Below are 12,540 nucleotides of genomic sequence, written 5' to 3'. Positions count from 1 at the left end.
CCCCCCCCCGCCCCCTTTCTGCTGATTTAGGCTCCATCTGGAACCAAGTGCGCTACTTCAGGCCAAAAACTGACTCCTGCCAGTCTTTCCTCCTTTTCCTCCACGTTACATAAGTTTTGCAGGCTTCTCAAAGTGATGCACCAGTTATATTCATGCTTGAGCTTCCTTAGGTGAACCTAATGTGTTTGCACATCCTGCTGAATAAAATTCAAATTAATATGACTCACATGCACCGCTTGCCTTTGTAACTGAGATTTACCGCATTTGGTGGCTGAATTTCTGGTGTGTGATAAACGCCACTCGGTTATATAATAATAGTGTAAGATATGGTAAGCTGCTAACAAGTAATGATCATCATGAGCTTCCCCTGACTGTTGTTCATGTGTCACGCATGGTGGCATCTAGACTCAACGAATCATGTGTTAGTGACTGCAATACTCATTCTGCATGAGTAAAACTATGCTGGGTCAGTGCATCTGACCATGGATGGTGCAAGACAAGCTAATGGCCCAGTGAGTCTTTAATAGGGCATGAGTGTTGAGAATGAGGGTGATTATTTTGTGGAGGGTGATTTTGTAGGGGGTCACATATGGTGATTACATATTAAAGGTCACACATGTCTGCAGGGGGTTCTAGACAGCCCTCCTAAGTTTAGTTTGTGCTCACATTACAGACACACTCTCTGACTGTTTTAAAAGTGGGACGCTCCTGACCTCTACTGGCTGACACTGGACCTGCATGTACTTTAAAAGGGCACATACTCAACACATAGCACACTTCACTTTTTTGTTTGCACAGACTGACCAATCAGAATTTAGTTTAACTTTCAAAGTTTGTCTGATAAGAGGAGATAGTAAATGCCAAGGTGACATTTTCTTGTTGTTTGTTTGCAAAATAACTGCTTGAGGTAGCTTTCTCACCCAACCATGAATGTCACCTTCAAGCTTCTCTTTGATACCTGTTGCAGAAGAACAAAGGATTTGCCACAGTTGCCACAATTACATCTATTTTGCACAAAGGTTTTGCATTTTTGTGTTGGATGGAGAAATACAGCCATGGTTAAAATAAAAGAAAGTACATCCTCTTTCAATTATGAGGTTTTAAAATAATATGGTCTTAAACTTCAGTAAAAACAACCTCAGGATAAACAACAACAGATGACATATTACACCGTGTCATTATTTATTTAACCAAAACTGAGCCAAAATGCAGAAGCAGTGTGCAAAAAAGTGAACCCTTATTACTTCCATAGGAATTCAGTGAGTAGCAGCCAGATGCTGCTAATCAAATGCACTCCATTAACTGATCCTCACCAAGTGTGAGCACGCCTATAACAAGCAGAAGTTTTGGCAGTTTGCTGGTCTGGTGTGCTCAGGTCTGTGTGTGGCCATCAGTCCTGAGAAGAAAAGGCATCAACTATGAGCTTGTTACTGCCCGCCAATCTGAGAAGAGTTAAGGCCATTTCCAAACAATTTAAAAGTCCATTCTACAGTGGCTGAGGTCGCCATTCTGTGGCAGGGCTAACAAATCGAGACAGACAATCTTTCACACTCACTTTCTGATCTATGGTTTGTTTAGAATCAGCAATTAACCTTACTCCCTGTGTGAAGATGAACTATTTGGAGAGAACATTAAAGTCGGCACAAGAAGGTTTCAGACTAGAATTGAAGCCAGGACCTCCTAGTGAGGCGACAGTGCTAACCACCATGCCTCCAAGCTCCCCTCAAGGACAGCACAACTACACAAATGCCTCGTATCATCTGTCAGTGGTCATGGTTTGGGCTCATTTTGCAGTTGCAGGACCTTGCAGTCATTAACTTGACCATGAACTCTTTGGTATACCAAAGTATACCCAAGGACAGCAGTAAACCGAAAGCCTAAAACTGATCAAAATGTTACAGTGGGACATTAAGAGAGCTGTGTATACACAAAAACCAACAATCTTCAATGAACTGTAGGAACACTGTAAAGAAGAGTGGACCAAAAGTCCTCCACAACAATGTGGATGACTGATAAAGTCACAAGAGAAACCATCTCTTCATGTTATTGCTGCTAAAGGTGGTTCTACAAGCTACTGAATCATGGTAGCTTCTGCATTTTGGCTTAGTTTAGTTTATGACACGGTATAATATGTCATGAGGTTGTACTTTATGAATTTTAAGACCTGGTGAGGATTAAATCATGTATATTTGAGTAACACAAATATATATCTTTGACAAGATATCCTCTTGCCATGTACCAAACCTTCTTTGGTACACAATCCTCTTGTTAACAGGCTCCCATCAGGAGGGGCTTTGCTTTATATAGTGGATGTTGGCAGTCTAGTAAGATGAATCATCAACTTGAAATACTCCTCTAAAAACACCAACATAGGTCTTCGTGTTAAAGGTCTTGAGTTAATAAGTAGTGTGCAGTACAATTTGTTTTTCTCGCACTCTGATTTGGTCTGTTCTGTTCAGGCAATAGCTTTAGAGCAGGCCAATTACACAATTTCAAAAACCTGTTTGCACAAAGAGTCTATTTGGTTTTTTTTTTTGGTTTTTTATCACTCTCTCAAGCAGAGAGCAGCGAGTGCCAAAAACATCTCAATCAGCTTGGCTTGGGCTTCATTTAATTGGCTTATCCTTTCCACTGAATATGCAGCAGGAGGACACAAAAGCATCAGTGAACTTTAAAGGTGGCACTCCCAGCCAGATTTAGCACTTTACTAGAACGCAGAGCTGGGTCGATAGTATCGATACCAATGCTGGCATCTGTATTGGATCGATACTAGCGTGATAGGATCAATACTTTATTTCTGTCCACAAAGTTCACTATCTATCTGACTGAATTGTGTCTTATATTTAAGAACTGAAAAATAATCTCAGACGTACTATGAAAAAATGTCTTAAACTTTTTGTGTTGACTGTCACGTCTATTTTATTTATTGCCTAAAGCACATTTAATAACCGAAGTTTTCACAAACTGCTTCAAAGACAGGTGCATTTACATTCTAGGTCCCCAAAAAACCCAGTTACAAAAAGCTAAAAGATGTGCTTTTTTTGAGAAAGTAAAAGAAAAACATCACAGTAATTTGGTGGTCATTAAAATGTGTTCAGAATTTGCAAATTGATGATAATTTAAATGTCATGACACACCGCTCTCCCCTACATAAGCTGTCCTTATAAGTTAAAAATACCGATATTGGTATCGGGAATGCTGGCCCTGTATTTATTTGGTATCGATCATAACAAAATTTGCAGTATGGCACAGCAGTAAAAACAGCCAAAGGACATCACATCGGTCATACTGACGTTTGGCTGTTGTCAGCGTTGCAGATTCGTGACATTTTGATCCCTTTCTATTTTTAACTTACACACTTTGCGTCTACAACCTACACTTCTATTAATAGCTCACTGCGCACTTTTTACTAAGGCATCTGCGTCTATTCATAGATCTCGGTTTGAAAAAAAGATAAAGCGTGTTGTGCCACGTGTCTGGGACGTGTGACGTGTTGTCCCCCTCCCTCTATTTAAATACCTGTGAAAGAAAAAGCGGTTGCGCAGAGACTGTGGGGTGGAAAAAATTAGAGCGATGGAATGCGGTCCTACAAAGTTTGCGCTTTGTAATGACACACCTGCAGCGGACAATCCCTGGCAGTGACAAATCATGACATGCACGTACTTGTGCATACTCCGTTTATTTCCTTTTGGCTGCTAACTTTCGTTGACGAAATTGGAAAATGGCTCCTCAAAACTAGATTTACCAGAGAGGACTGTTCGGTTACTAAAACAAAAAAGCTATTCCACAAAAAAAAAGAAAGAAAAAAAAGTAGTCCAGCACTTTAATATAACCATTCTTATAGTCACGCATGTCCACGATGTTGTAAATCGTTCATGTGAAAACTTGGAAATTCAAATTATCACTTTACAGTCACTTGCTCAGGGACGCGCCTTTCCCCCCTCGAGGGTTTTCACGAGGGATGAAGGGTCTGTCTCTATCCCTGCCAAGTCAAGCCCACTTGGTCACACCCTTCCCGGCCAACCCCCAACCCCTACACCCCACCTCCTGCTCTGCCCGCCATGTTCTGTAGGAGGAGGAGATACGTGTAGTCCTGGCTTTAGCTGGCTTAGCACTAGCAGCATATAGCTAGGCGGAGGCGCAACAAGCTCCTTGAACGCCCAAATAAGTACTCCTGTCTCGGTTTCCCCCTTCTCTTTTTGGAATTAGCTACGTTTTTTATTGGTTTGACTTCCACTTGGAGTGACACGAGTACCTAAAGTATCCCTCTCAAAAATTCTGGTAAGTTACCTTCGGTTTTCAACACAGTCGCGTTGTTTTGTTTTTCTGGGGTGTCCTGTAATCCAGTTTGCTATGGTGATGTCTCCACTGAGCTCCCGTCTTGGATGCTAGCTTGAAGGATCGCTAACTAGCTTTACATGCTAGTTGATTGTCCTAACATAGAAAGTACTTTATGAAGCTAACGCGAACGATTGTGCGTTACAGTATAGAAGTGGTCATAAAACCGGTGAATAGTAAATTGTGTTACATCTAGATGGTGAGTGATCAACAGTTGTGTTGTTAGTAGGGTGCTGGAGGGGATGGTGTGTGAACTGGCTGTTCTAACACAAGCTCTGCTAGCTTTGATTCAACTTTTCTGAAAGCCAGGATTTGAAATCGTCTTGTAAATTGACGCTAGGCGGTGGTTGGTATCTCGGGTGCAAATATCTGTAAGTGGAAAAAGTGATTGCTGCAGTGTATTTTTAAGCTACAGCAAACTTTTCCGGGTTATGTACTTTTCCAGTGAGCTGAAATGTGTAGTCACCGCTAACTCAATCAATGCTAAGCACTAGAACTTGCCGCAAGTTTGCACTCAACTAGCTGTAGTTAGCGGCAAACCCCTTAGTAGCAAGTGTGGTTGCTATTCTATGTTAGAGTAAGCTCGCACTATTTTATACACATACTTATTTCACCTCTATCACCTGGATTTTTTGACTGAACGGATTATAAATAACATTAAGGTAGTTTACTAGCACCAAACGAATGTTAGCTAAAGCTACTTTAGCTTATGTGCTAACTATCAATCACGTCAGTTCAAGGAGGCGCCGTGATTTTAAAAAAAGAAAAAGAAAAAAAGAGCCACTTAAATTATTTTTATTTTCTCTACCGAAACACATATGCTGTTATAGAGGCGAGGGCTAGACGAGAGCATACTACAGTGACTCAGCAGTCCAAAACTTAACGTACTTATTGATATTTTAGGGAGACTCGTTACGACGTGGGCGCTGTCCGTTTACTCGCCTGGTTTCCGACAAGCAGCGACTAAAGTGTTTGGTTTTTAGATCATTAATACTGGCAAGGTTTTCTTCTCTATTTTCAACATAGTCAAAGATGTTTGAGTAAAACCTCTCTTTTCATAGTCGCACTGAACCCGTATTGATGTGGCCTGAGAAGAGGGGCAGCGCTTCCTTTATTGTCAGGGTGGTCAGTCAGTTACGGGGGTGACAGATGCATCATGACGGTCCTCCTCCCGTCCCTGTCTTGGCTGGCTTTGTTTCTCTCGGCTAGCAACATAGGACAAAAGGTGGGGTGATGCGTCGATCAGATGGTGGCCTCTCCTCCTGTCTCACTGTCTCAGAGTGCACGGTTGTAATAGCTCACTTAAACCCACTTTAGTACTGTTTGAACAAGTGTTAGTGCTTATTTGACGCGAGTTTGGCTTTTGGGAGCTTAATCCTTGTGTCTAGGAGAAGATGAAGATGAATTACTTATGAATGTTGCTCTTGGTTGTACCATATATAAAGGGATGGTTAAGGAACTGGCTGGATGCCATTACACAGCCTATTATACACAATGTCATTCTGAACAGACAAACATAGTCTTGTCACATTCACACACAGGCGCCCGGTTGTGCAAGCCTACTATCTCGAGATCAGCTTTACTCATTCTGTGTGACAAGGTGGACCTGTTCTCAATGCGCTGATTCTGAGCCCTTAATGCTAATCACAGTTTACCTAGCTTTTGCCAAAACACACACAAGATAAGTTGGACTTGTTATGATCTAAGGTGACTCACTTAAGTCAAGTGTTCTACGTGTTTCTTTGGGATATATTCATTCAGATATTTTCTAGGACATGAAAAACCCATTCATCTTCGCCAGGCAATATGAACATGTTTGGCTGAAAAACATGAATCATTCTTTGATCTAATGATTGGGGTGATTTTGTAAAACAAGGGTTAATTTTTTACCCTCTTACAGTTAAATCCTATACATGTGGTTTGAGAAGATGCCTTAGTGGGTTCTCTCTTGATGCACAATGACATTCAGATTCTGTGAAATCTGGTGATGTGAAGCCCCTGGGTGATGTGAATGAAGCTGAAAAGTTAAGTTTGCATCAAGCGGGATTGCCCTGTAGGTTGTGGATTTTTCTTCAGGTGAAAGTGAGAATCAGAAATGAAGGATGGGTGTATTGATGCTGTTTGAGGGCTACAGGGCCTCTTTGCTTCTATGTCACCTTTATGTAGAGAAATGGGGGGTAGAACGCGTGGAGAAAAGTGAGTGAAAATGTAGGACTTAATGGTAAGTTAGGAAATTATATTTCTGTAACTTGATTCCAACTGTCAGCTATACACATCTATATCCTATTGCCGGTCAGGAGTTAACATTTATGGGTTTCCTCATGCAAGCAACATGAGGCAGAACTTCTCATTGCGTTTGATGTGAACTAACCGTAATGAAGGGGACATCATTATTGTTCCCTTATTTGGTTATTTCCTTGTCCGGGGTAGATTTCTCTCTAGCGATAATAGCAGTGCACAGAAGCTTGTTGAAAGCTATAGCTGAACTCTAACCTCAGGAACAGATTGGGCTTGGGTCTATAATGTTGTATCTCCTCCATGATTTTGTTCTGTTCTCCTCTGCTTCATCCTGCACCGGGAGTAATTTGTGTGCACACAGTGTAGGATGATTTTAAAAATTGCCCAATTGCTCTCTTTGCCGTACCCATGACTGACTTCCTGCCTGCCTCGTCCACCACCCATTGTTTAACTTCCATCGTCTCGCTACATTAGTGGACCAAAGAACTGCTCCTGAAATGTGCTGTGGTGCATCTAGTGGAATTGCCTTAAGTTGCTGTGACATGTGGCATGAGTGGCTGTGATATGGGTACCCCAGTGGGAATTGAAGGGTAGTGTTTGGCCATTACTCATCGTCTGCCTAAATGGGGGAGGAAGGAGCTTAAGAGACTCACCCACTCTGGGTTGCAATCTTTCCGTTGAGAGCGGGCACACTGGTGCACCGGGGAGAAGATGGACCCATTCATAGAGCAAGGCATGCTAGGATGTTTCTGCTACTAGTGTCACCTGGTTTTGGGAGACCTGCACCACAAACTGGAGTGTAAAAGAACTCCTGTCTTATGGAGTTTCCCTGACTGCCTGTTCTAAATGAATGAATTGATGTAACTCTTTGGTCCTTTGTGTGTGCTGTGTGCACTAACAAGTGACAAACTAATATATACAGGACTCGTTAGTTGTGGGTAAATCTCAAACTTTCAGTTTATTCACAGAAAAGTCAGAAAGGTGTGGTCTTTTTTTTCTTCTTCTTTGGTCTCAAAGAGAAAGAAAGTTGTAGTTGTGTTCAGCCTAATGTGTCTTACTTCATGCTGATGGTGTTGATACTGAAACGACATATTGCACATTCCTGCACTGCCGGCACAGCAACAACTTCTGAGCACTTCCTGCCAAGCCAAGATTAAAGCTTTTGTAATGATGGACCTCTGGTGCACAGACATTAATGTCTCAGTCACACGTTTCTTTCCCCGTCTGTATCTTTAGATATTCGTAGTTTGGCGATACAGATTGTTAAATACATGACAAATAATTTCATTTTATTTAAGATGAACACTCATTGCGTGCAGGTGATTTGTTTACAGTTGGTCAAAGCCGGAAGGTTTTATAAGTAAGCGGCATTACAGTATTATTATTAAATACTGTTGATGGAATTCATAGAAAGTTGTAGGTATCTGTGACATGATTTGCAATTCAAAAAGGGAATATCTCATAATGCGCTACTACATCACTGCTGCTAGTTCATGCTGTTGAGACCAATCGTTATTCCTGTCAGGCGATACACATATTTATTTATTTATTTTTGGGGGGAAATTTATCACAACTGTTCTGTGTATATTAGTCCATCAGTTCACTGGTATCTTATTTGGATTTGTAAAAAAGTGTTTTCCACAGTAAGGCCTCATTTGTTTTTTGTTTTTTCTGCTTTTGACCTTTGCATGTAACAGTAAATGGCACTTTGTCCCATTTGACTATGATGGTAGTGCGGTTAGTGTTTTTCTCAGCCTGTATTTAATGGGTTATTTCTGTTCCTCTTTCTCCTTCAAAATTAGTCCAACTCTATGGCCATAATAAATGCATATTTGGTCTGTTGTTTGGCTGCAGGGCACAAGCACTCTTTCGCCTTTGCCTTCTGTCGCATTCTAAGGAATGATCGCTGGGTATTTTTACTTATTTACTTCATTTATTACTTTGTCTTCCAAAAGCGAAAATCGCCAAGGATTAGACAATTGTTGCATGAAAAACCAGGCGATATTAAAACACCACATATTTAAATATATTATAAATGGCTTTGTGTTGAAATAGAGAAGAGGGTGGACTAACAGCTCATCTTTAATGTGTGTGAGTCAGATACAGACAGGCCAGAAAGAAAAGAAGGAAGAGACTGAATGGGTGGCGACAGATGTGTTCGAGTTCATCTGGTGCCGTTAAAAAGCATACCCTGGACTCAATTATTTCACGCTTAAACTGCTACCCCGCATTGTGTGCTGGCGGTTTGACGGGATGATGACATGCTTACTGATTTTTGACATACTTATAACCTGCACTGTCAGCATGAACACATATTTCTTTAGACACTCACACAAACACAAGTCTTGTGTGCAGTCTTCTTTTGGGATTGGCGTGAACTAAGCACAGAAGGACTGAGTGAAGGCAGGCTGGGGATATCTACTGGCTCTTGTGTGTCAGGGGTGGGGTGGGGGGTTTGTTCCGGGATGTGAATGGGGGTTGCAGGAGGGTGGGATGGACAAGACAGACTCTCCTCTCTTCCTCCTGTCTGCTACGGGTGAATAGGTGATTATAGCAGCAGATGTGTCATTAGGTCTGAGCAGTATTCATGCGGATGCAGGGTGAGGAGGAGGGTGACGAGGGAACGTTCAGAGAGAGAGAGAGAGAGCGAGAGAGAGTGTGTGTGTGTGTGTGTGTGTGCGCGTGTGTGTGTGTGTGTCGGAGTCATGCTCTACAGGAATCACGTTTCACTGGCGTTAAGTGAATTTATGGGATGTGCCAAGTTGTTTTCTTATCCTTGTTTCTTCACCCCCGTCCCCTCCAGCTGTCTTTCCATGACATTGCTAGACAGGAAGCTCCCTGAAACAAATGCATGCACAAGTTGTCTGTATTTAACTTCTACATACATTGAAAAAAACGCGTTCTTGTGCTTAATAAAGTCCACACAGACTTGTACTTATGTGTATGAAAGAACTTTGTTGGGCTTGTCTGTGCACGCCTGGCATTGAGCTCTGATCAATGAAAAGGATAAGTCATCATAGGTTTGCCTGGAAGGCATCGAGGCAGGCAAAACAATGGGCACCGACATCCCAAACTGCAGTTTATTACTAATAACAGTAATAACTGCATTTGCAGTCCAAGCACAACTCTGTTAATGGGGGCTTGCTGTTCTTTTCCAGCACCAGCAGCAGATTTAAACGTGTTATGTAAGCCTTAGGTGTTGCATACTTAAGCGAGTTTTCACGGTCAAGAGTTTTTCACATGGCACTTGGGTGTGTACGTTACGCCGCTGTGAGTCTCCGCCCACTATCCATACTTCACATCTCTGTGTCAGGCAGGAAGTGATTAGTGGCTGCTTTGCTGATCTTTTAGAAACAAGTACTGAGGCGTCATCAGTCACTTCTGTGGTATTCATCTGACTGGAAATGGATTATCTCCCCTGCCACCCACCAGAGGGTGGAAACTCATTCTTACTGTTAATGCTGTGAAGATAAAGGCGTCTCATTCTCAGACTTGTTAGAGAATTGTGGTTGAATATATTGGGGAATTTAAAAAAGCAAAGCTCTTATTTTATATATACAGTGCTTATTAGACCACCTGTTGTTTAAAAAATATGTTTTAAAAAATGTCACAAACGAAATGTTACTGAAATTACGTTTTTATACCCAGAATTTAAGCCGACACCCTGGACTTTTCTGAGAACTCAGAAATTACTGCTTTTTCTGCTCAGCTGTAATTTGGCATCCTAATCAAAAAATAATAATATGCTTCAATATTTTTTTTCTGCTTTTGAAAAACAGTAAAATCAAAAACAATAATTTTATATTTTAGCATTAAAAATAAAATTTTTATTAAAGAGCTTGTGCACACTGATGGATTAACCATTTCAGTGATTGCCAATACTGTTAATTTAAATCTTTGCAAAGTTTGTGGTCAAGTTACTGCTGGTGAATTACCTTGATAACTTCTATGATCTTAGAGCAATATTATACATACACGTTGCTCTTTGTGTTATATTTACACCTTATCAGGTTTTTTTTTTTTTAATCCCTGAACAATATTTTAAGGACTTATTTGTACTCCATAACCTGGTGCTCAAGATTAAAATGTTAGATTATTGCAGACCTCTTTATATGGCATGTTGTTTCATTGTAATTGTCTTCACATTGTCCTCCAAGTTCACACAAAGAATATGCACCTGAAGCAGTCTTGGAAGTGCTGGGGAATGGTGTGACCACACAGATTTGTTTAGTTTAACAAAAATCTTCACCATCCGTCCTAGTAATTTGCCATCGTGTCAAAGTTACTGTAAACTTAAGTGAAATTATAAAAGTGGAAACAATTCTTGTTCACAGCACCGTGACTTTGTATGATATAGAGGGGGCATGCATGGAAATTGCTTATCTAAGTGTGAAAGTATGAAACATGTTTGTCTAGTTTCAAAAAGCGCTTACAGCTGCTCTTGTGATTACACATCGATGTGAGCTTACAGTTTAGCTGTGGAACTTCATGAAAGACATTCAGATTAGCGTGTGACTTCAGCTGTTCAGAAATCTGAAATATAGCAACGCGTAGGTTTTTCTTGGGCTATTGAGGTTTTGAGTTGTTATTGCTGGCATGTGATATTACTTTAGGGGTGTGAAACTTATTAAAGAAGATGCATATTAAGCTGATGTTGTGTTTAAGATACTCTGAGTGATTGCAAGTATTGTAGAGTGTGCTTGTTTTTTTTTGTTTTTTTGTTTCTGGCCCTTGCCTATATTTGTTTTTCATATTGTTCTGTAAACTAACCTGTTATTTGTCGTCTTGGTCTAGGTGATGGCATGGTCATGTGTTCAGCCGGCACTGTGGGTGTGGAAATGGTTTTAACAGACGCTGTGTTGGAGGACTCGGGAACACTGCACTGGCCTGGAGGAGCCTCATAAACAACCGCGTACATCCACAAACCACTTTGTTACACGAAAACATTAACAAAACACCGCCGTGACAAAGGACACAGAAACGCGGGCAAACAACACAAGCTTCACCTGAAGGGCACGTTTGTAACTTCTGGGTGTGTGTAACCCAAATATTGTTGGTGTCCCAGCTGCTCTCCTTGTGTGAGAGTGTACGTTTGATTTCTTGTCTGTCCCATCTTAACCGCCACCATGCCAAGCACCATCCGCCGGCAGATGAAGAACATGGTTAACAACTACTCCGAAGCGGAGAAGAAAGTCAGAGAGGCCACGTCCAACGACCCCTGGGGGCCGTCGTCTTCACTCATGTCGGACATCGCCGACCTCACTTACAACGTGGTGGCCTTCAGCGAGATCATGAACATGATCTGGAAACGACTCAACGACCACGGCAAGAACTGGCGCCACGTCTACAAGGCGCTCACCTTGCTTGACTACCTGATCAAGACGGGCTCAGAGAGAGTAGCGCTGCAGTGCAAAGAAAACATCTTTGCCATCCAGACTCTGAAGGACTTCCAGTACATCGACAGAGATGGCAAGGACCAGGGCATCAACGTCAGGGAGAAGAGCAAGCAGCTAGTGGTCCTACTCAAAGACGAAGACCGCCTCAAAGGAGAGAGGTGAGACCTTTTTCTTTTTTTATTATTATTATTTTCTTGCAGCAGAGTGCATTGCCGTCCTTTCTGCACTTCTGCTCTTCTGCTTGCAGCACAGGCATCAAATCTTAGAGAGGTCAAACCAACCACGACCTTTAATACAGAGGAAGCAACAAAGTTCAAAAGGCTGTCTTAGTCTACGTGACTAGATCAAAACATCTGTATTACGCGAGAGATTCTTATGTGTAGTTTAAGAGATCCATGCCTTCTTACTAAAACAGTTAATCCTTGGAAATAACTCTGTAACACTTCTTATCTTTATCACTTGTAATGTGTGCAAAGAATGTTGCTGGCTACAGATTTAATTAATACATTTCCTGTCTTAACAGTCTGGCATGACCTTGTTCTTTCAGTGATTTTTATTTTATTTATTT

The 12,540-nt window shown here is 41.4% G+C and overlaps 1 protein-coding gene across 1 annotated transcript in view; it reads left to right on the top strand.

The window, feature by feature from the left end:
* The first annotated feature begins 4,042 nt into the window (after positions 1 to 4,042).
* Positions 4,043 to 12,540, top strand: part of epn2 (epsin 2) — a 24,893-nt gene continuing 16,395 nt past the window's right edge. Inside the window, exons 1-2 of the mRNA XM_013913432.1 lie at positions 4,043 to 4,281; positions 11,371 to 12,130. Coding sequence (XP_013768886.1) covers positions 11,703 to 12,130 — 428 coding nt within the window. The 5' untranslated portion in view covers positions 4,043 to 4,281; positions 11,371 to 11,702. The remainder of the gene's footprint in view (positions 4,282 to 11,370; positions 12,131 to 12,540) is intronic.

The sequence above is a fragment of the Pundamilia nyererei genome, unplaced genomic scaffold (assembly GCF_000239375.1).
Source record: "Pundamilia nyererei isolate P.nyererei 1_Seehausen unplaced genomic scaffold, PunNye1.0 scaffold00132, whole genome shotgun sequence".
In the NCBI taxonomy this organism is placed as follows: Eukaryota; Metazoa; Chordata; class Actinopteri; order Cichliformes; family Cichlidae; genus Pundamilia; species Pundamilia nyererei.
Note: the sequence above shows the minus strand (reverse complement) of the source record. Positions and strands in the feature narration are given on the sequence as shown.